The 22,902-nt window shown below is 40.7% G+C and overlaps 1 protein-coding gene across 1 annotated transcript in view; it reads left to right on the top strand.

Annotated features, from left to right (window-relative positions):
* The window catches only part of CADPS (calcium dependent secretion activator), a 480,748-nt gene that overhangs the window by 224,557 nt on the left and 233,289 nt on the right, over positions 1–22,902 (top strand). The window contains exons 5-6 of the mRNA XM_052657031.1: positions 4,661–4,894; positions 8,937–9,058. Coding sequence (XP_052512991.1) covers positions 4,661–4,894; positions 8,937–9,058 — 356 coding nt within the window. The remainder of the gene's footprint in view (positions 1–4,660; positions 4,895–8,936; positions 9,059–22,902) is intronic.

Raw genomic sequence — 22,902 nt, 5'->3', positions numbered from 1 at the left:
TGAATGCATTTCTAAAAATCTGGTAGGAAAGACTTCTTAATCCCTGCTCAAACATTTTCCCAAATCCTCTCATGTTGACATTAAAGTTTCCCCAGATTTCACCCAGGAATTAAGTCTAAGTTATTTAAATTATGTGATTAGAAGTTGACATTGGAGCTTACACCGGCAGCTTGTGGCATTAGTGCTGCTGTGATATTTGCCAGTTCTTTTGGCCACATTTTGGGGTAAAATTCCAAAATTTTTGAGCTAATTATATAAGACAAATACAGCTTCTGCAGTATTAGAGGCAGAGGTCTGGGAGTGAAATACCGTTGGTTTTTCAAGCTATCATTTAAATGTTGAGTTGCCATTTAAACCCTATTCTCTGCAGAGCAAAATGACTATCTCATTCCGTGGTCCCATTGCAAACATGATGATGTGCCTATGTGAGAAACAGCATCCAGATATTTCTGTGATGGAAAAGTTCTGCTCCATGCATTGCCAAAACTCAAATCAGAGTGGATCCTCTCCTTCCAGAGAATGATGCCACCTCCACCTTAATGAATGTTCTTGGACCTGGCATCTATCCTAGGTAAAAAAGTAGCACAGTGTCCAAGCATATAAATTTAGTTCAATTTTTTTCCTGAAAAATGTGTGTAGGGAGCATCTCCCTGACTCTGACCTTTGCCAGGTAGCTAAGAACCCTGGGGAATCTGACTTCAAAGAAAAACCTAAATACCAGGGAGGTTCATTCAAGGGAAAGTAAGTCTATGTAATTCATAAAAGCTAGGAAGTTCAATGAAGCCACTTAAGCACCACTTTGAGTAAAAGAACCAATCCAGGAAGCTGTACTAGCTGTGCCCCAAATGCTTCTAGTATCTGTGATGCTGATTTTGACCATTACTACCAAGACCTCCTTTCTCTCATTTAACACACTCACCCTTCCCCCATCACTCCCTACACTTTCACCCATCTCCCAGCATCATACAGGCCACACTGGCTGGTGATGGTGGGGTGGCCACTGCTGTGGAGGACTTGGCTCTGGCCCATGCTCGGCTGAGCACTGTGAGCTGTACAGCGAGGTGTGTGGAGGGTGCTCACTGCTGAGAGGCCCTGAAGGATTCACCTCGGCCCTGGTGCCACTTGGGGCCAGATAATCCAGCCCTGTTGTGTGAGCCCTGGGTTTCAAACTCAGTTCTGCTGATTACGGATAAAACTTCTGTATCTCATTTTTGTCCAGAAAATGGGAATACATAGCAGCACCAGCCTCACTGGGTTGTGGAAAGATTAAAGCAGGTAGAGCATATAACTTAGTACCCAGTAACCTGTAAATGCCACCTAGCAGCGTGATCTTTTCTGTGTTCACCACTATTACAATTGCTATTGTTGTTATTAGAGTGCTAGAGTTAGCATGGTGCCTGATATAATTTGATATGTATATCTGTGTAGGAATATATGTATATATGCATATACATATATGTGTGTGTAAATATACATATATATGGGCTGAGTATATGTGTATTCATAGATATGTATGTCTATGAATGCTCAGTGGTCAAAAAGTATTAATGTTTATTATCTCTTACTCTTCACAATAACTTTTTAAGGTTTGTCATTCACATTTCAGATATAAACACCATTATTCAGACAGGTGAAGAAATCTGTTCAAAGTCACATAACTAGTGAATGGCAGGCCCAGGATTCAAGGCAAATCTGTTTCACTGGTGTGGACTGGATAAGGCTCCTCGGTGCCCCTTTGTACCTGCACACGCTTCTCACACCACGTGTGTCACATGGTGCCTGGGCACTTTCTGGTGATCCCCCCAACCTTGGACACCTACCTCTCAGCTGAGTCTTTCATTCCTAGTGATAGCCGTACTGTCTAACGGGTGCTAGGAGCCCAGGAAGGGTCTGAGAAATTGTGCTGACTTGGCATGTCTGTAGGCAAGCTCCGCATCTGGAGAGTGTCCTTGTACCAACAGCCTTCCTTCTGACCATCTACAATGTCATTCGGTATGAGTGAAAATGAAGAGACATAAAAGCAAAGCAAATGACTGAGAGAGCTGTTAGCACTTTCAAATGCTGTTTTTCAAGATGTTCCCCAAATCCCTCAGTGTGGCCGAGCATCAGTAACTATGGAAGGAATTGTCCTTGGGAGGCCATCCCCACTGTGGAATGTTATCATCCCAAAACCAAAATGAATGACCAGCAGAGAATTTCTGTGGGAGACTTTCTCCACCCGCGTGCTGTGTCTTTCATAAAGCAATATGAATAAGCAATCCTTTTGTCAAGGCTGATTTACTTTTATGCTTGGGAATGTAGCAATTGAGATGGACGACTACATTTTCCTTATTTTGGCACAACTTCAGCTTTGAAATGTGTTTATAATGGGTGTGCTGCTGAAGACACCACTTTAGAACCTCAGCCGAGATTGATAGAACGCTATTGCGTCTCAAGGCTTAAGTACTCAGAACAGAGAAATGGCCTTGTTTTCCCTTGCAGACCTCAGTTTTATGAGCCTGTTTTTATGCTGTTGTTAGGAACTGTCCAAGTTCAGGGAGGAGTGATCACTCTGGATTTTTCCAACATTCTGCTGTAGAAAGTTTAGTGGAAGCCACCTCTGGGCCAGAGTGGTGGTGTCTTAACCACTGAGTTTTCTTCCAGAGTTTCAAGACTGTGGCAGAGTTTCAAGGCCTTTCAAATGAAAAGGCCTTCAGTGAGTCCCAAAGATGTGTGTGATGAGGGATCACAGTTGATAGTAAAGCTGATTGGCAGGAAAGAACCCACTTCCTAGTCAGGATGGCTTTTCTCTCCATCTCCATGGCAACTGCAGGGCCAGCTGCTTCTAGTACAAATTAAAGATACCACTTACCCAGCTCCTCCAATATCCCATATAGATATGAGGTTCTGGCCCAAATATAAGGAGAAAGGAGATATATGACTGTAACAGCCTTCAGGCTATTATTATGTAACCTTTGCTACTTGGCAGCCCTAACATAAATTAACTTACCTCATCCTTCTCTTCACTTGTAAAAAGCACCATGTTGAAAAAGAGATGGGGAAATATTTGCAACCGTGTTCAGCTTATATAGACCTTCTTGGATTTATGGTTGCCTGTTATATTTTTCATGGAAAATCAGCAAATACAAGTGGCCCTGTCTTAGCCACGTCAACCCAATGTCAAACTCATCCTCATCCATCACACTCAGCCCAAGGGTCACCTTCTCTGGAAAGCCACCTCTGAATCTTTCAGGAATACTTCACTTCTCATCTACTTCCATCATAGCGTCTACCTTGATGTTTCCAATCCGTGTTCCCTGTGATCCAGGTGGAGTTCTACCCTGAGCCACAGAGACGGGAAACACAACTCAGGTCTAAGCAATTCAACATGACCCACCACTGGCCATGGAAACTGGTTCAGGGTATGCGCATCAGTCAGAGTTCTGAGAATTCTGAGATAAAGATGATCCATCTTCTGTGAGCATCACGAGAGAAGATGTTCACTCTTTCTTTAGATAGGGTACTGTGGTATTGTGAAGTACAGGGCTTTAGCAACAGGAGCCAGACTGAGCATGAAGCCAACTCAGAGAAACTCAAACCCAGTTTTGAAGGAAAAACTTAGTTATAATGATATTATCTGACTCCTCATTCCAGCCTTGTCGGAAGCTGGTGCTACCCTAAAAGGACATTTTCAAACCAATACATTCCTTTTATTGTTTAAGTCAGTTCAAATTGGATTTTTCTGTCACTTGCAAAAAAAAAAGACGTCAAACTGGTTTGACTTGCCCCTCACCTGCTCAGTTATGGAGCTGGACTGCAGAGGGCTGATTCTTTGAGAAAAGAATCCAGAGTGTACTCATTCAAGATATCTAGACAACTTAGAGCTGTGAAGAAACACATAGCCTGGCTAAAGCAAGTTGCCATCACAACCGAACTCTTAAGAAAGGGAAAAATAGGGGTATTTCCCAGTGGTCCAGTGGTTTAGACGCCACACTTCTGTAGACAGTGTGGATTCAATGATCCCACATTCTGCATGGGGTGGTAAAAAAAAGAAAGCAAAAATAGAGAGTTCAGTTCTGATACTGAGTTGTTTTGTCTTCTTTTCTAAGGAATTTTAATCATGTTTTTCATCACTTCATTAATTTTTCTTCCAGTTTTTCTTGAAAACAGTTAACTATTCCTCTTAGAAATAGCCACAGGCTACATTTGAAACATCTCAAATGAGCTCCTTTTGAATTATTCATGTGAGAAAATCTCTATAGATATCCAGAAATAAGGTGTCTTTCTATCTCCTCAACTTAAAAACAACTGACTGCATTTTCCTAAAAAAAGAAAAACTGTTTAATTTGAAACCAGATTTGAAAAAACATCACCCCATTTTTCATTCCATAAATCAAATATTCTGGAGATAACTGGGGGGAGGGGAGATAGAACTATAATAAAACATTTCTCTCTTACTGTATATTATGTGTTTCTTACCTGTTAGAGATGATAAATAACTAGAAGGCAGGCAGCTGTCTACTCAACTCAACTGAACATTTTTCTAGCATGTGCCACAGTATCTGGGAAAATTTCACTAGTGGTAGATGTCATCAGAACTCAGGGCTGAAAGATGAAAATCTTTTATGTAAATTAAGTCTTTCTTTACTCCATGGCTCATTCCTTTCTTTTTCTTTACAAGGAACGCAAATTTCCCAAGTTTGTATCCAAAGAAATGGAAAACATGTACATTGAGGAGCTGAAGTCATCCGTCAACCTGCTCATGGCTAATTTGGAGAGCATGCCAGTGTCCAAAGGCGGCGAGTTCAAGCTTCAGAAACTCAAACGCAGCCACAATGCTTCCATCATTGACATGGGTGAGGAGAGTGAGAACCAGCTGTCCAAATCAGACGTCGTGCTGTCTTTCTCCTTGGAGGTAAAAAGCCCTAAATCCTTGAGAGCTTCCTGGCAGAGCAGGCCAGACTGGGGTGATTAGATGCATCACAATCAGCTTATTCTCCTTTTTGCTCCCCAGGAGCAGTTATTAAAATAACAGCTTGCTAGGCATGGGTCAGCTAATCAGCAAGTAAATTCCCATCTCCAGGAAACCATCCTTTTCCTTAGGAAATGCAATCTTAAGAACCACTTACTAAATTTAATGTTGAATTACTTTGCCCGTCTTAAAGCAGTTCTGAAAGATTTTGTAAATATCTTGTACAATTTAGAAAGTTTAACATTTTGGTAACCTATGTGCAAAAAACCAAACAATCTAGCTTCATTTTATGGTAGGTTGACAGTTTTGTCTCCAATTCCCTCTCCCATTGGCTTCTCCATAGAAAGGCCCTTGTTGCAGTGGAGCCTTGTTTAGTTTGTCTCATCACCCCAGGAAAGAACCCCCTTGGGCCAGAATTATGGCAGAAATCTCAACATGTCAGTAGTTTTCTGTCACTTTGGCTCACATGTTTGTTTATCATACATGGAATGTAAGGAGTGGATCTGATCTAATTGCATCAGAATTATTAAAAACTGGTTCAGTGTGCACATTCCAGCACCCCCAGAATTATTGATCCAAATCTCTAGAGGAGGAGACTGTAAAATGGTGTGGCCACTTTTGAAAATAGCTTTGTGGTTTCTCAAAATGGCAAGCATAAAATTACCAGGTGATCCAACATTTCCACTCTTAGGTATCTGCCCTAGAGAGATGAAAATACATGTCTCCACAAAGACTTGCTTACAAATGTTTATAGCAGCATTATTCAGTATAGTAAAAAATGGAAACAATCTAAATGTCTATCAGTAGGTGAATAAATAGACAAAAATGAATGCTCTTCACCAATTAAAAAATAATAAGCTACTGATAAATTTTTTAAAATACAGACAAACCTCCAAAACATTATGCTTAGTGAAAGAAGCCAGATGCAAGAGTCCACATATTATTTGATGCCATTGATATGAAATGTCCAGAAAAGGCACATATCCAGAAACTGAAAGTAGGTTAGTGTTGCCCAGGACAGGAGGTAGAAATGATCATAAGGAAACTTATTGGGAGAGAGAAAAATGTTCCAAGCAGTGATTTGTTATGATAGTTGTACAACCTAATAAATTTATTGAAATTACCATATTGTACACTTGAAATGGTGAATTATATAATATGTAAAACATAATAAAACTCAATAAAATTGTCAGGAATAAAATCTCCACACGGAGCATAGCCCTGGAACGTGTGTTTTAAGGAGCTATCCAGGTACTCCTTACATACTTCAAAGTTGAAGACCCATTCATAAAATATGAAAGCTCAAACTCTGTAAGGATTTTATGATAATCCAAGATAGGAAACTAAGAGAATAGATCAAATTTCTATAGATTTAATTAAAATTTGTAAAGATTAAATTAACCTTCTAGAACATCATTAAGGCTTGCTGTGAATGAACTGCCGGTAATTTGTTTTACTGTGCTCAGTTCAGATTGGGATAGTCACATTGCAGTATCTTCAACATGTATCTTGCGAGTGGAAGAGGCAGTATTCAGTTAAATATAGAGCACTTGGTGCATGAAAAAATCACCAGTGTAATTTCACACAAACTTCCTTCTTTTTTTAAATACTGCCACCTGAGATACTGAATGCTTTTTCTTAGGTGTCTTTGAATTTGATTATTGCCAATTAAAGGTGGCAATTTATTCCCTACTGCCTCCTGTCTTTCTACTAAAAGGTGAGGGGAAAGTGGTTTATTGATTTTCATGAAGCTTTTAAGTCTGTAATTTTCTGATTCTTTATCAGTGCTCAATATTAAACAGCTGATTGTCAAAAATACCCATGTGGATGAGTCCCCAGCCGTACCCCCATGTGTACATGATTCAAACAGGTTGTAACTTGTAAGTGCAAGTACAAAATGAAATGCCCTAGGTTTCCCAAATACTTTGTAATTAGAACGCTAGATTGCTCATCATTCTAAGTCAGCAAGTGAAGGCCTTGTGTATCTGTTTGTGAATGTGTTTTGGTGGACACAGGGAGGGGAGCTAAAAAGAGGCAGAGAGAGAGAGGACTGTCATCTCATCAGGGCAGACTAGGTTTGAATTCGCAGGCTCGTACTAGATAAATTTTGTGTAATTATAGAATTGCATGGCTGGAAGGGACAGAAGAGAACAGTCCCCTGAAGCAGGAGAACTGATGTCCAGGAACACAAGGGGAGTGTCCTTGGGCAGGTGGTGGTTGGGGAGAAGTGTTCTGATGAAAACCAGTAGGTATCTAGAATCCTTCACCATCATTCACTCAGTGAATCCTCACAACAACCCTTCAAGGCATTTGCAGATACGGAAACAAAGCCTTGGAGTAGTTAAGAACCTTGTAAATCATTACACAGCTAGTGAAGATGCAGGTTCAGGATTTGAACTCAGATCTTTAAAACTCCAAAAATTGTGTTCTTTCCCTAGAGCCTCTCATTTTTTTCATTTGATGGTTCTTTCCACCTAGTGAAAAGATGTTCAGTTACATGCATCATCTCATTAGATCCTCACACAGTAGCCATAGAGAGAGAGAGAACCTGTACCATTATCCCCACTCTACAGATGAGGAAACTGAAGCTCAAGCGATTTAAAAGTAGAGTGACTTGATGGTCAAGATTTGCCCAGTATCTGATGAGTGGTATACTGGCTTCTGGATCTGCAGCATGAGTATCTGCATCACCAGGGAACTAGTTACAAATGAGAAGTCTTGGGCTCTACCCAAGACCTGCTTGTCAGCAGCTAAGTGGGTGAAGCCCAGCAGTGTCTGGCTTATCCTTCCAGGCAATTCTGATTCACACTGAATTTGAGAATCCCTGGGCTATTATGCAGAAAATTGACTTGTGACTCCTGAGGCAGCGCAGGCCCTATTGTCTTAGGCTTCTTTGAAATGAGCCTGTTAAAGAAGTGTACATTTTTTGCAGATCCATAATCCTTCTCCGTGTGTAATGCCATTAGCTCTTTTGAAGTACAAGTCAGTGATTTGTTAATATCCCTTGGTCTTTATCGATCTCTGATGTCATTTGTTCCTGATTTTTAAATCCGTGTCTTCTCCTCTCTTCTCTGCTCCCTTCCCTCTGATGAGTGGCAGTGTGTACCACTAAATATGAAAATAGCAGGTGATTGAATGGAGTTGGAGGGTAGTGGTGGGAAATGCCAGGAGCTGTAAATAATATAACTTGATCAATCCAAACCCAGCCTTTTTCTCAGTCTAGACAAAGAGTATACAATTGTAGGCTTTTTTTTTTTCCACTCTACAATGTTAGCCTGCACAGAATTTATTTATTTCTCTGTCTTAAAATTATTGTCGCAATTTCAAGTTCAGATTTCTAACTTTGACTTTGATTCAGGTTTTCATTTTCTGGTAGCAGAAGCTGGAGTATTTGGCGATCCATTTACCTCTAGACTGAAGTAAAGCAAGGCAACAGGGGCTGTAGCAAAGTAGCAGTTGCCACCTTTAAATGGAGCTCTCCAGTTTGCCACAGTCCCCATCACTCCCTTTTGCATCTCTAACTCTCATGCCAAATGGTACTTGCCCTTTATCTTAGCACTTGTGTTATCACTTACTGTTTGTAAAGAGGAAAGTGAATTTCTTGGTATATGTCTCCAGCAGGTTCTGAGTTAAAAGCTAGACTCTATATTTTTTTTTAAAAAGGAGAGTCTATTTCTTGTGGAAATGAAAAATCAAGATCTTATGTGTTTTTAACACAGAAAAATGTAGCCCATTCCACTTAATCTGGTTCCTGTGTGCATCTAAGTTAGTGAACCTTGTCTTTCCATCTGGGAGGCAATAATCTACACTATGAAGAGTTGCATCTTTGTGCTGGATTTGTCCCAACATGGCTGGTAGACACCTGATTGAAGTTCTCAGATACCTGTTGGGGTTTTGTGTATATGATCTTAATGTATCTATTTTCCTCTGGCTGATGCTGTCCATGGACTTTGACAGTAAACTCTGCTGTGCTCTCTGTTTGCAGGTGGTGATCATGGAAGTCCAAGGCCTCAAATCCTTGGCTCCAAATCGCATTGTGTATTGCACGATGGAGGTGGAAGGAGGAGAGAAACTGCAGACCGACCAGGCCGAGGCTTCAAAACCAACGTAAGTTGTGTTTCTCCGTGGTTCACCTTCCAGGTGGTTCTTCTCATTGGCATCATTTTGGCCAACTCCCAAGTTGAAGCTTGGTTCCCCCAGAAGAGTACAGTGACATCCACCTTGTTTATTCTCCAGACAGAATGACTTGACTACAGTTTCACTTAGCAGCCTTAATAAGGGTTCCATTCCTTCAGAGCAGAGAACAGAAGGAAATGTGAGATACAGTCTCCTTTCTGGAGATTTTATGCATTTACCTGACAGAGTTTAATCATCACCTGCTGGTTTCAACAGGATATGCAGGGGAGCTTGATAGAATTTTTTTAATTATATTTACTAAATAATATTTGGTTTACAGTATAAGCGTTTTTTCCAAAATCTTTCTCTGTGTGCCACAGTTATGAATATATCAGCTAAGCAGTACATTACATGAGGCACATTCTGTTAATTTGTTAGGTAAACACATATTTATTAAGGACTCCCTCTGTGTGTGTGCAGTGCACGGTTGCACAGTGGAGAGGAAAGTAGTCTTTGTTATAGCCCAGCAGAGCTTTCAGTTGAATAGGGGAGCAGAAAAAGAATCTCACAAATTTATAGCTACAAATAGATACAAATACTGAGAAAGAAGGAGTGCTTTGTGAGGAGACATCAGGGGAACCTCAACCAGTGTGTAGAGACAGATTCAGAGCAGGGCTTCTTGAGAAGTTACAAGACATATAGGCTAGTATTATAAAAGCTGAACAAAGGAGTTGGGAGTAAAAAGAGCATTCCACGCAGAGTCAGCTTGTGCAAAGGCCCTGTGTTCAGCAGAGGCCCTGTGGCATGGCAGCATTGAAAGGAGGCCAGTAGGGGTAGAGTCCAGAGAACAAGGTATGCCATAATCTGCCACGAGGCAGGAAGGGGCCACGCCATAAAGAACCTTACTAGACCACAGAGAGGACGGATAGGCATGTATGATTAGACATGTGTTTTGAGAGGATTACCCTGGCTGCAGTGAAAAGGGCTGGAGTCACTGTAGGAGGCCACTTAGGATTCTATTGCATTGGTTCCCGGGAGCTATGATGATGAATGTATTTGGGTCAATAGACACTCAGGCTGCAAAAAATTCTTGAGAGATCACTGTTCTCTTCCCTCTCTCCCTACTGCCTCTTTCCTTTTCTATCTCAGTTAAACTAGCCTAGGATAATGAACATCTTTTTTATTGTTGTTAATTCAGAATAAAGTCATAAAAAGGATAACCCCTAACAGCAGCTCTCCTCCCTCAAAGCATTATGAGCTGTTTGGCAGAACATGAATAACGTACTGAGATGTTCAAACAAAATAGTTCAAAGAAAGCACTGAATGTTTCCCTGACTAGGGAAAATCGGAGGGCATTGTGTGCCTTCAAGTGGTTCTTTGTATGAATACGCAAAGGCCTCAGATGCTCAGATCTGGGTGAAATTAACTATCGGGTGGAGGAGGACATTGGAACCAAAGCAACTTGTCACACTCCATCCTTCCTCCCTTTTTAAAAATTTAGTTTCAAACTGAAAATGAATGCGGTTTCTTTTTTATCACCATTGATAAAAATCCCAATTTTCCCCCAGCTGTCACCATAGCCTGATCATAATCAGTGCTGTTAGGGTGTTGTATAATTTATATGTGTTTTTGAAACATGTGTCATGTGGTGGGAAGAAAAACTTCTTTGGTGTTCATGCTAACCTTTTACGAAGTTGAGCCCGATATAGTGTCATATGTAGAGAAGGAAGGAGAAGACTCTGATTATTTGAACATGCTGTTGTTTGATACCAGCTACTTAACTCAAAATGTAATTCATATCAGTTTATGGGGTTTAAAGGTTTCAGTTGCCAAGGTGAAGGATGAGCTGATTTTCATGTGCGTATGAATGCTTAAAACAGTTTCGGATTACAAATATTGAATGCTTTGGTCTACCTATTTGAAATGCTGATGTTTCACATATGTATTTACTGACTTCCATATATGTGGATTATTATGTCCATATTAATAAACATCTCACACTGAAGCATTTTGCTTTTCTAGCTAGAAGTTAAGTTTTTTCTTTATTACTCTTCAGTCAGTGAGTAGGTATTAGCAGAACCCCATAGAGGGCTTGTTTGTATTTTTTGTTTTTTAATACCATAAGAACGCAGCTTCCATAACTAGCATCAGGTCAAATCAGTCAGTAGTGGCTAACTAGAGTGCTGTTTTGAGAGGGTTCTGAAGCCAGATCTATAGTCAGAGGAAAGTAAAGCATGATCAATATGAAAAAAGAGGTACGAGTGCCTTGTGTTTGCCATTTCTAGAGTATCTCAAAGAAGTCTACCAAAGTTTATATTTCTTCCCGTCTCTTCCTTTCTCCTTCCTATGTCAGTTCTCCTTATAAGCTCTGCTCAGCTGCTTTCTAAAGCCACAGTTGTTGCCCACTTCTCTCTCCCTTTTTCTTCATCATGGCTCACTGCTAACTGCTGCTCTGCCTCCAGTTTCACCCGGCAGGATGAAGGAGCCTGTGCACATTCACACAGTCGCATTTTCTTCTTCCCTCTCGTTTGGACTCACTCAGAATCCTCTTCATCATTTCTTTTCTCTGAAGCTTGTATTTCTTCTCTTTTCCTCCTTGCTTCTGCTTGCAGTTTTTCCCATTACTTATCTCTAACTGTCATCTCTGCTACTTGATTTTGATTACCCCAAAAAGTACCCTGTGGAGAGTCATCTTTCATCTGCCCTAATAACTCCACTTCATCATCTGACAAATTTAGCCCTTTTCCTGCCCTGTTCATCTTCTGATTCTTGTCTCTGACTATTCTACAACCAACTGATGCCCATTCCTTATTGACACATTCTAAAACCAGGATTCCATTGAAGCCTGTTTCATTTAGTACTTATAAATTCTATTGTTGCTGCTACCAAGTATTTTACCCATTTGCTGGAACTCTAATATCTTATCACATCCTAGCCTATAAGGAATTCAGCTTTTTCTTTTTTCCAAGTACAGTCAGAAATTCAGGAGTATAGTACATAACCCAGTTTATCCAAGAATACATTTTTTAAAACTCTAATGTATAGAATAATCCAAAAAAAACGAAGACGGGAGAGTGGTATCATGGTCAAGTTGACTTTGGGAAATGCATTACATTTCTTTCTGAATTATTCAGTGCACATTGGCACTTTAAAGGCTTTGAAGATATACCAAAGAAAAATAAACCTTGTTTTTTGTTGATCCATGAGTTTCCCAAATGATATTCAATTAACCCCTATTAGCATCCATTGGGAGAAGGCAATGGCACCCCACTCCACTACTCTTGCCTGGAAAATCCCATGGATGGAGGAGCCTGGAAGGCTGCAGTGCATGGGGTCGCTGAGGGTCGGACACGACTGAGCGACTTCACTTTGACTTTTCACTTTCATGCATTGGAGAAGGAAATGGCAACCCACTCCAGTGTTCTTGCCTGGAGAATCCCAGGGACGGGGGAGCCTGGTGGGCTGCCGTCTGTGGGGTCACACAGAGTCAGACATGACTGAAGTGACTTAGCAGCAGTAGCAGCATCCATTGAAAATGCTGCTCTGTATTGTTCAAACCTAGCAGTGGAGGGTTCAAGCTCTCTCACCTCCTTCATCAAGGTTGCATCTTCTGTTACAACCAGAGCTCTGCCCCCAGGTGGTCATTTTGAATTAGGTGTCTATTATAAGAATGCTGTATTCATGAGTGAAATACACTGTGTGGTTGGAAAAAATGTATGTGAGTGTGTATGTGTACCCTTTCTCATCTTTCACTGTATCAGTCTCTTGGCTACATGTGGGTTATTCTGAAGCAGACCATATATCCTCTCAGTTCTGTTGTCCTCCTCTCCTGGGATTTTGAAGTAGGAAGCCAAAATATACAACCAGATTTTTTCAAGAGATATACTTACTTTAAAAAACGTTGCCTTCATTTGCAACATACCATTTCTGCTTTGGTAGGAAACTGATGACGGGGCTGAGGCAGGAGTCACTGAAATCCCACTTTTCAATGAGCTTCTCAGGAAGGCGTGGAAATGGAGAGGGAAAGACTGTGGTTTCAAGAACTCAGATATATTTGCCCACCTCCTGTGAAATAGAGCAGAGGGATTTTCTTACCATAAGGCAGTGTTTTTCTTCTTCTTTACTTTTTATTGAAATATAGTGGATTTACAATGTTGTGTTAGTTTCTGGCGTACAACAAAGTAACTAGGTTACATATTCTTTTTAATATTCCCTTCAATTCTAGCTCATTTCAAAGTACTGAATATAGCTTCCCATGCTATACAGTAGGTCCTTGTTGGTCATCTATTTTATATATAATAATTTGTCTCTACTAAAACAAAACTCCTGATTTTTCCCTCCCCAGCCTTCCCTTTTGGTAATTGCAAGTTTGTTTTCTCAGTCTGTGAGTCTGTTTCTGTTTTGTGGATAAGCTCACCTATGTCATATTTTAGATTCCACATGTAGTGATATCATATGGGATCTATTTTCCTGTCTCTGATTTTACTTCACCGAGTATGAACAGCTCTAGGTCCATTCATGTTGCTGCAAACAGCATTATTTCATTCTTTTTTATGGCTGAGTTATATACCACTTCTTTGTCCATTCAGTTGTTAATGGACAGGTTGCTTCCATGTCTTGGCTTTTGTAAATAGTGCTGTTGTGAACACTGGGGTGCATATATCTTTTCAAGTTAGTGTTTTCTCCAGCTATATCCCCCAGAGCAGGATTGCTGAATTTTATGATAGTTCTGTTTTTAGTTTTTTAAGGAACTTCTCTACTGTTCTCTATAGTGGCTCTTACCAATTTATATTCCCACCAATAGTGAAGGAAGGTTCCCTTTTCTCCACACCCTCTCTAGCATTTGTTATTTGTAGATTTTTTTATGATGGCCATTCTGACCGGTATGAGGTGATACCATACTTCAGTTTTGATTTGCTGTTCTCTGTTAATTAGTGTTGTTAAGCATCTGTTCATGTGCTTTTTAGCCATCTGTATGTTTTACTAAAATGTCTATTTAGACATAGAAATGTCTGTTTCGATCTTCAAAGGCAGTGCTTCTTGAAGGGTGGCACTCTTACTCTGCTGATAATAGAGATCATGTTAGGTGTTAGGAAGACCGAGAATTGAGTAACATCAAGTCATATGATAAAGAAGTTACCCCTCCATGTATTTTTCAGTTTTTCCTGATCAAGTCAAGGAGAATGCTTATATTGGTTCTGGTAAATCTTTAATCTGAGGAGGCCTTACACATAGCTGTGAAAAGAAGAGAAGCCAACAGCAAAGGAGAAAACGAAAGATATACCCATTTGAATGCAGAGTTCCAGAGAATAGTAAGAAGAGATAAGAAAGCCTTCCTCAGCGATCAATGCAAAGAAATAGAGGAAAACAACAGAATGGGGAAGACTAGAGATCTCTTCAAGAAAATTAGAGATACCAAGGGAACATTTCATGCAAAGATGGGCTCGATAAAGGACAGAAATGGTATGGACCTAACAGAAGCAGAAGATATTAAGAAGAGGTGGCAAGAATACACACATCTGTGCAAAAAAGATCTCACGACCCAGACAATCATGATGGTGTGATCACTCACCTAGAGCCAGATATCCTGGAATCTGAAGTCAAGTGGGCCTTAGGAAGCATCACTACAAACAAAACTAGTGGAGGTGATGGAATTCCAGTTGAGCTATTTCAAATCCTAAAAGATGATGCTGTGAAAGTGCTACACTCAATATGTCAGTAAATTTGGAAAACTCAGTAATGGCCACAGGACTGGAAAACTCAGTAATGGCCACAGGACTGGAAAAGGTCCTGTGTCCCCAGTTTTCATTTCAATCTCAGAGAAAGGCAATGCCAAAGAATGCTCAAACTACTGCACAATTGTACTCATCTCATAAGCTAGCAAAGTAATGCTCAAAATTCTCTAAGCCAGGCTTCAGTAATATGTGAACCATGAACTTCCTGATGTTCAAGCTGGTTTTAGAAAAGGCAGAGGAACCAGAGATCAAATTGCCAACATCTGTTGGATCATCGAAAAAGCAAGAGACCATCAGGAAAACATCTACGTCTGCTTTATTGACTATGCCAAAGCCTTTGACTGTGTGGATCACAATAAACTGTGGAAAATTCTGAAACACATGGGAATACCAGACCACCTGACCTACCTCTTGAGAAACCTATATGCAGGGTAGGAAGCAACAGTTAGAACTGGACATGGAACAATAAACTGGTTCCAAAACAGGAAAGGAGTATGTCAAGGCTGTATATTGTCGCCTTGCTTATTTAACTTCTATGCACAGTACATCATGAGAAACGCTGGGCTGGAAGAAGCACAAGCTGAAATCAAGATTGCTGGGAGAAATATCAGTAACCTCAGATATGCAGATGACACCACTCTCATGGCAGAAAGCGAAGAAGAACTAAAGAGCCTCTTGATGAAAGTGAAAGAGGAGAGTGACAAAGTTGGCTTAAAGCTCAGCATTCAGAAAACTGAGATCATAGCATCCAGTCTCATCACTTCATGGCAAATAGATGGGAAAACAGTAAAAACAGTGGCAGTCTTTATTTTGGGGCGGGGGGGGGGTGCTCCAAGATCACTTCAGATCATGATTGCAGCCATGAAATTAAAAGATGCTTACTTCTTGGAAGGAAAGTTATGACCAACATAGGTAGCATATTAAAAAGCAGAGACATTACTTTGCCAATAAATGTCCATCTAGTCAAGGCTATGGTTTTCCCAGTAGTCATGTATGGATGTTGAGAGTTGGACTATAAAGAAAGCTGAGTGCCGAAGAACTGATGCTTTTGAACTGTGGTGTTAGAGAAGACCCTTAGGAGTCCCTTGGACTGCAAGGAGATCCAACCAGTCCATCCTAAAGGAGATCAGTCCTGGTGTTCATTGGAAGGACTGATGTTGAAGCTCCAATACTTTGGCCACCTGATGCAAAGAGCTGACTCATTTGAAAAGACCCTGATGCTAGGAAAGATTGGGGGCGGGAGGAGAAGGGACTGACAGAGGATGAGATGGTTGGATAGCATCACTGACTCAGTGGACAGGAGTTTGGGTAAACTCCAGAAGTTGGTGATGGACAGGGTGGCCTGGCATGCTACAGTTCGTGGGGTCTCAAGAGTCAGACTGAGCGACTGAACTGAACTGAAACCTTTAATACCCCTACCAGCCTCATACTCAGAGCCTTTGGCAGACAAGAGCCTTCCACTAGAATCTAATAGCGTGATTTAGATCTCATTTAACTAAAAATGTTTTCTGTGTACTGGGTCTTGGAATGATTTAAATGAGAATCGATTATCTTTCCTGGATGTCTCCTTTGAAGTTTATGTATAAGGGAATGATGTAGAAGGCAGACATTTACATTCTCTTAACAAGCGTACTTGGGATGCTCTCCTTACGTCCAACTAGTGCTGGGGCTTTGGACATAAAAAACAGAAATCAGGCCTTGGCCTCATGGGTCATTCATTCTGGTAAAGGACACGAAAAACAAACTAGTGAATGAAAAATATATGAGGTAATAAAGATTGTACTTTCTATTACCTTCCAATCATGGTTGGTGACATAGGTTTTTCTTTCTAAAGACCTATATTAACATTTAGATAGTGAATTAATTTAAATAAAATATATTAAGCAAATAATAACACAGGTGGTACCTAAGTATGATTTTTTTTTTTAAATCTTGTATTGGTATGTGGAAATGGCGAAGATTGCAAAGATGATACACAAATTAATTTGCAGAAATGGTGTAAGGAAACCTGATCTATATTCCCTGAGTGCAAGATGCAGCCCCAGATGCCTGTCCTTCTCAGTGGATTCACATGGCACATGCTGCCATCTAACTATAGCGTGTGCTGAGGACTAAATACAAGAGAAATTTAAGGAATTCTGCCGAAAAGAAAGGCAGCTGGAGTTAGCAGCCCAGCATTGTGCTAGCTTCTCTGAAATTATATTCTTCTGAACTGAAGCCAAGAATGCCACTTGGTATTTTATTATTTAGCAACTTTGTTATTCCCTGACAAACCATGGGCTTCATGATATCTGGATTTTATTACTGTCAGGAATTTGAAAATATGATCAAACCTTTTCCTGACATTTTCCAAGAGAATAAGAAACTAAAATATCCCAATGATATACTGGGCTATAGCCATAGCATTTTCTAATGGCATCTTATCTGATAAGAACATATTTTTTATAAAAAAAAAAAAAAGAACAAGAACAAAATACAGAGGCTTGCTATAACATTTTTCTTCTGTGAAATATATTATTTGTCCTAATGGTATAATTCAGAGTGGGCCAGGCTTATTATGCCCAAATTATTCTTAGAAGCACGGTTCCATTAAATTGCCCCACATTAAGTCAGTTACAAAGTCAGAAAGGAAGTCATGCCCTCGTTTGTTGTCTAATGCATCATCTTCTTAATGGTACTTCCTTCTTCAATTTAGCTAAAAATCTTTTCCTGTGTACTTGGAATGGCTTAAATGGAAACAGTGCATTTCCTGAATGACCCCTTTGAAATTTAGGTATAAGGGAATGGTGCAAAGGGTAGCACTTATATTCCCTCAACAAATGTATGGGGGATGCTCTACTTGTGGCCAGCAAGTGCTGGGGCGACTGCTGTGATTAGCACATCAAGCCCTGCCCTCATGGAGTATACAATCTAGTAAAAGGCACAAGCAGTAAACAAGTGAATAAATGAATATACATGATAAAAACAGAATGCAATTCAGTTCTGTAAGAAATGAACAGGCTACTCCAGGAAAAAGAAGCAGGGATGTAGGGTACTCAAGTGAGCAAGGCAGCCCACTCAGAGTGGGTAGTGTGTGATATAACACGTGAAGGATGAGAAGGATCCAGCCATTAGAAGATTTTAAGCCAGTGAGGGGAGGGTACAATTGGATTTCCATCTTGAAACCTGAAGCCTCTTTACGGACCAGAATAAACTCGAAACCATGGAAGTCTTGGTCAACAAATAAGAGCCCCTACAGTATAAACTGGGAGATAATACAGACATGGCCCTCAATTTTGTAGAGCCTTGAAAAAGCTGGGTGGAAACATCCTCGTGCCTGGACCACAGAGTGATCAGTTCTTCAGGAGCCACCTTAAGTTTTGAGAACTGCAAAGCCACCACGTGGGAAAGGGAGTGAGGGCTCCTGAGAATCAGCTTCTTTATTATCTACCTTTCTTGAATCTTCAGCTCAAGGTCATAGTCCAGAAGACAGTTATACTGAGTGAGAACTTGATGGCATTTCTATGGATTTTCCTTTCTGAGGAAAAGGCTTAGCTTCATTCAGAGTTAATTAAATCATAAATGGTAAAGGCCAACACTGACCCAGAAATTCAGTTTTGCTAGGCTCCCTGAAGATGTCTGAGTTGTGAGGAAGCACATTTCTAATCACAGTTTGCAGTGCTCAGAGACCAGAAAGCCTGGACCAGAAGCCACAACTTATGTTGACAGCCAGTTTGTGTTTGCTTATGAGCTGGAGGGTGAAAGGAAGCTGGCTGCTAAAGCAACAATCGACAGCACAGTAGAAATGAACAGATGCTAGAGAATAAGCTTTGGAGAAGGTGCTCTGAGTGCTGCATCTGGCTCCATCCTCAGTTAGCCACCCTCTCTCATGTAGGTCACCAAGCTTTCCAGCTTCACCGCATCCTGAGAAGTGGTATCCAAGACTCCTTCTCCCTCAAGAGTGCTATAGTTTTGTTTTGATTTGTTTTTTTCTTCATCTGGCTGATCCTGAGAAGAGCCATAGTAGCAGAACTTAATGTCGAATTTTCAGGCAATAACATGAAGTTGTTTAAGATGTCTAGAGTTGATAGGAGTTCCAGAATCGGATTATTATGTGGTGACTGGCGTTTGGCAATTAGACCATGATACTCCATCCAGATGTGAGAAATTCATGAAAGTTCTGATTTCATGAAGAGTCCTACATTGGCTGGGTATGAAACAGCCAATGTATCAAAAGCTATCAAGCTTTTTTGATAGCTCTTTAAGAACTAAGTGACAGTAGGTCCATTTCCTTTCTAGCTCAGCTCCTCGAGTACCTTGCCAGAGCTTACTTGGCAATTACATCTGATGATGATGTCATCTGAGAACTGGCTTTATTGCCCGTCACTGTCCAGTGGAAATCTAATTCAATATATGTCTCCCCAGGGCTTCCCAAGTAGCCCTAGTGGCAAAGAACTCTCCTGCCAATGCAGGAGATGCAAGAGATGTGGGATTGATCCCTGGGTCAGGAAGATCCCCAGGAGAAGGAAGTGGCAACCCACTCCGTATTCTTGCTTGGGAAATCCTTTCGACAGAGGAGCCTGGTGGACTACAGTCTATGTGGTCACAAAGAGTCGGACATGACTGAGCACAAGTTGGGTATAAAGAATGCAATTCTGTACTTCAGTCTCCCAGGAGGAAGCTTCGCCAATTGCCCAGTGTGAGAAACCACTATTATTTGGTATTTAGTGATCAGGGAGAATATAGGGTGGAATGTCATACAGTCACTTACCTGTAGTAATGAGATACAACCCTGAAACTCTAAATTCTCACTAATAAGAAAACAAGAGTGGCTTCGTTTAGATTCATCGGTGCACAGATGCAGTCTTGTGTTATGCACAGGAGCTCAGAATGAGAAGGAAGAGTGCTGGGTTTGAATCTCAACTCTGTGACATTGGGCAGGTCACCTCTTCATGCCTTATTTCCCAAATTCTTGAGAATATTAAGTTAACATATATAAAACACTTAAAAACGGTGCCTGTTGCACAGTAGTCATGTTAGCTGCTGTTATCATGGCCTCATTTTTGTTTTGGAGGGAGAAGGGAGAGATGAGGAGAAAAAGTGAGCTGGGTCTGAAATAGTAATCACTAACATTGATCCAGCACTTTCTGTGACCAGGTACTATAACAGGTATTTCATAGGCAATGTCTTCTTTAATGCTCTACTGAAATCACAGTATAGGAACTATTGTCATTCCCATCTTACTGATGAAACTGCTGAGATTCAGGAAGATTAAGTGATTTGATCAAAGTTGCACAGATAATACAGAGCTAAGCCAAGAGCCAAATGTAAAGTCTTTATTTTTAACTCTTTCTGAAAGAAGTCACTCCCCTAAGAGAAAGTCTTTTAATTAGCATTAACTACTCATCAGAATGGTCTAACAGGCTCATTTCCTTTCCATAAACTCAGTTTTCTTGTGGGTTAAATCACTGCCCCTGTGTAAATGGTGATGAATGTGGTGTCTCACTGGTGTTCCATGTCAGTGCAGACACTCGGCTCCGCAGCAGATTCCAGCCCATAGGGAGCCACATTGTACGGTGTTGTGTGTGCAAGTCTGCAAAGAGGGGGCCCCTGCCCTGGAGGTGCTTACAGAATCCCAGGAGAGCTGCTGCTGAGCCTCATCCCTCCTCAGAGAGATCGTTATCAATAACAATTGTTCCTACCATTTATTAAAATACAGCAGGTGGCAGGCACCAAGCCACCTGTTACCAGATGGTACTGTCACACAGAACTGGGTGTGAATCCCAGCCTCACTGCTCACCCACTGGGTGATCTTGGGCAAGTGGATGCTCCTCACTGGGTTTCAGTTTCTTCTGATTTAAAATGGAGACAGTAATACATCCTGTTCCCATGGAACTAATGTTGAAAAGTGCTATGATTCAAGGTAAGAGCTGAGTCCAGTGGATGGCATATTGTAATCTCTTGAGAAACATTGCTAGTAGCAAAAACTCAGTATAATATCAGTGAGTCCCACATGGTAGTGTTAGGAAATAGATGCTCATTTTCCCCTCCTTACATATTAAAAAAAAAGCTTAGAAAAGTTAGGCAGGCTTTGCTTAAATCCTACAACTCCCAAAACCTAGGTTATAGGATTCCAAGTACGTGAAAAGCAAAGAGCCAGGTCTGCCAAAGGAGAAAGGGCTCTATTGCTAAAATGCTTTCCAGTGCATGAGAACAGATGCTCGAGCATGTGTCTAATCATACAGGACCCGGTATCACCCAAAATATCACCTGGGTATTTGTCTCATCCAAAGCTGAGACAATCCTAGTTTGGACCCCAGTTGTGCCACTGACATTGTTACAGTGAGTAGGTTTACTAAATCCTTCGGAACCTCAGTTTCTTCATCTGTAAAGTGAGGCTAATAATACTTATAAAGTTGTTGATGAGGTATCTATTTAATAATATATGCTGAGCATTGGCACAAATGGAAGGGTGTTATTCTTATCTTTATAATTACTGGAGGCAGGATGGAGAGGAAAACAGCACAGGCCATCAAAGTCAGGTGGTGTGAACTAACGAAGTTTAAGATACTTTCTCTTTCAATTAGATATCCTTTTGTAGCCTTGAAATGTATTCATTTACATTTTGAGGGAGGGCGAATTCCTGCCACCCCACCATCCCTCTTCAGCTCTTTTGGCTGGTTGAATTATTAAATCAATAATTAAATCAATTAAATCAATACAATCAATATGTCTCATAAAAACAGGTCCCCCAAAGTGACCAAACTAGGCTATTTATATATCATTTATAGACAAATTATTAATTTGTGAAGATTTAACAAGGGGGTTTTTGCTTAGGGTAGGAGACTAATGAAGAAGCAAGAAAGTGTATTTTTATAGTCTTCTTAGCCTTAAACCACCAGCTCAGTGACAGGATGCTTTCTGTCCTGGTGTATGGAAGATACAGCTACGTGGGAGATTTATATCCTGCTGTTGGGGCAAGAAAGAGATCAGAGTGTGTTTTTATATCATTTCCCCCTCCTGACTATTCAAGTAACTCTTAACAATAATCAGCGCACTATTGTGGCATATTAGGGCAACCACACCTCTGAGCCCCAACAATATATAGATTCTTTAATCATACTTGTTAAAATCCATGTATCAAATTAGTTTTCCTGTAATGGCTTACATGTATGATGGTTAATAAATCTTGGTTGACTCGGGTCAAAGCCTTAATGTCAAATGGTGAAGGACTCTGGGCAAAGGTAAAAAGTGGGTCCGTAGAATGGACTTGGAAACCTCTTTAGAATACTCATGGCCATAACTGTCACTGTGGCAGAGATATCTCCACTCAGACGAGTTCTCAATATCTGGAAGAACAGATATGGCTGCAAATCATCCAGAAGAACAGGAAAAAAACCCTGAAAAATAAAGGCAACCCATTTTGTGAGTTCTTCTTGACACCAAACCACTATTACTTTTCAAGTATGAACAAAGTACATACACACTACACACATCCTGTCCAAAGAATCACCAGGTACATCACAGGGTAAAATAATTTTGGAAAATCCGGGAGCATCTTGACATTTAGCTAATTAAGGCATGGTTCTGCTGTTATGGTATTCTGGCATGGGCTTCCCTGGTGGCTCAGAGGTTAAAGCGTCTGACTCTAATACAGGAGACCTGGGTTCAATCCCTGGGTTGGGAAGATCCCCTGGAGAAGGAAATGGCAACCCACTCCAGTATTCTTGCCTGGAGAATCCCATGGACAGAGGAGCCTGATGGGCTACAGTCCATGGGGTCGCAAAGAGTCGGACACGACTGAGCGACTTAACTTCTTCTAACTTGTGCTGTTATGAATTTTTCTTTTGTAAATTTGCTAGAGAAAGAGAAGGAATACAGAGATCTTTTGTCTACTGTTACTTCATATATCGAGCAGTGCAGTAGAGTTGCAATACCAGTGTTTGAGAGTTGTTAGGAAAGAGGATTCCGAGGCAGGAACGTCGCTGTCTGAAACCCTAGTTCTGCTCTGCCATGCCTTGTCACCTTGCTTTTCTCCCTGTTGTGTCCGCTACCCACTCCAGCAACAGAACTAGGTGATTTTCAAGTATTTGAAACTTGAAAAATGCTTCTCTCTCTTTC

The sequence above is a fragment of the Budorcas taxicolor genome, chromosome 1 (genome assembly GCF_023091745.1).
Source record: "Budorcas taxicolor isolate Tak-1 chromosome 1, Takin1.1, whole genome shotgun sequence".
Classification (NCBI taxonomy): Eukaryota; Metazoa; Chordata; class Mammalia; order Artiodactyla; family Bovidae; genus Budorcas; species Budorcas taxicolor.
The sequence above is the reverse complement of the archived record's forward strand: the minus strand, read 5'-3'. Positions and strand labels throughout refer to the sequence as shown.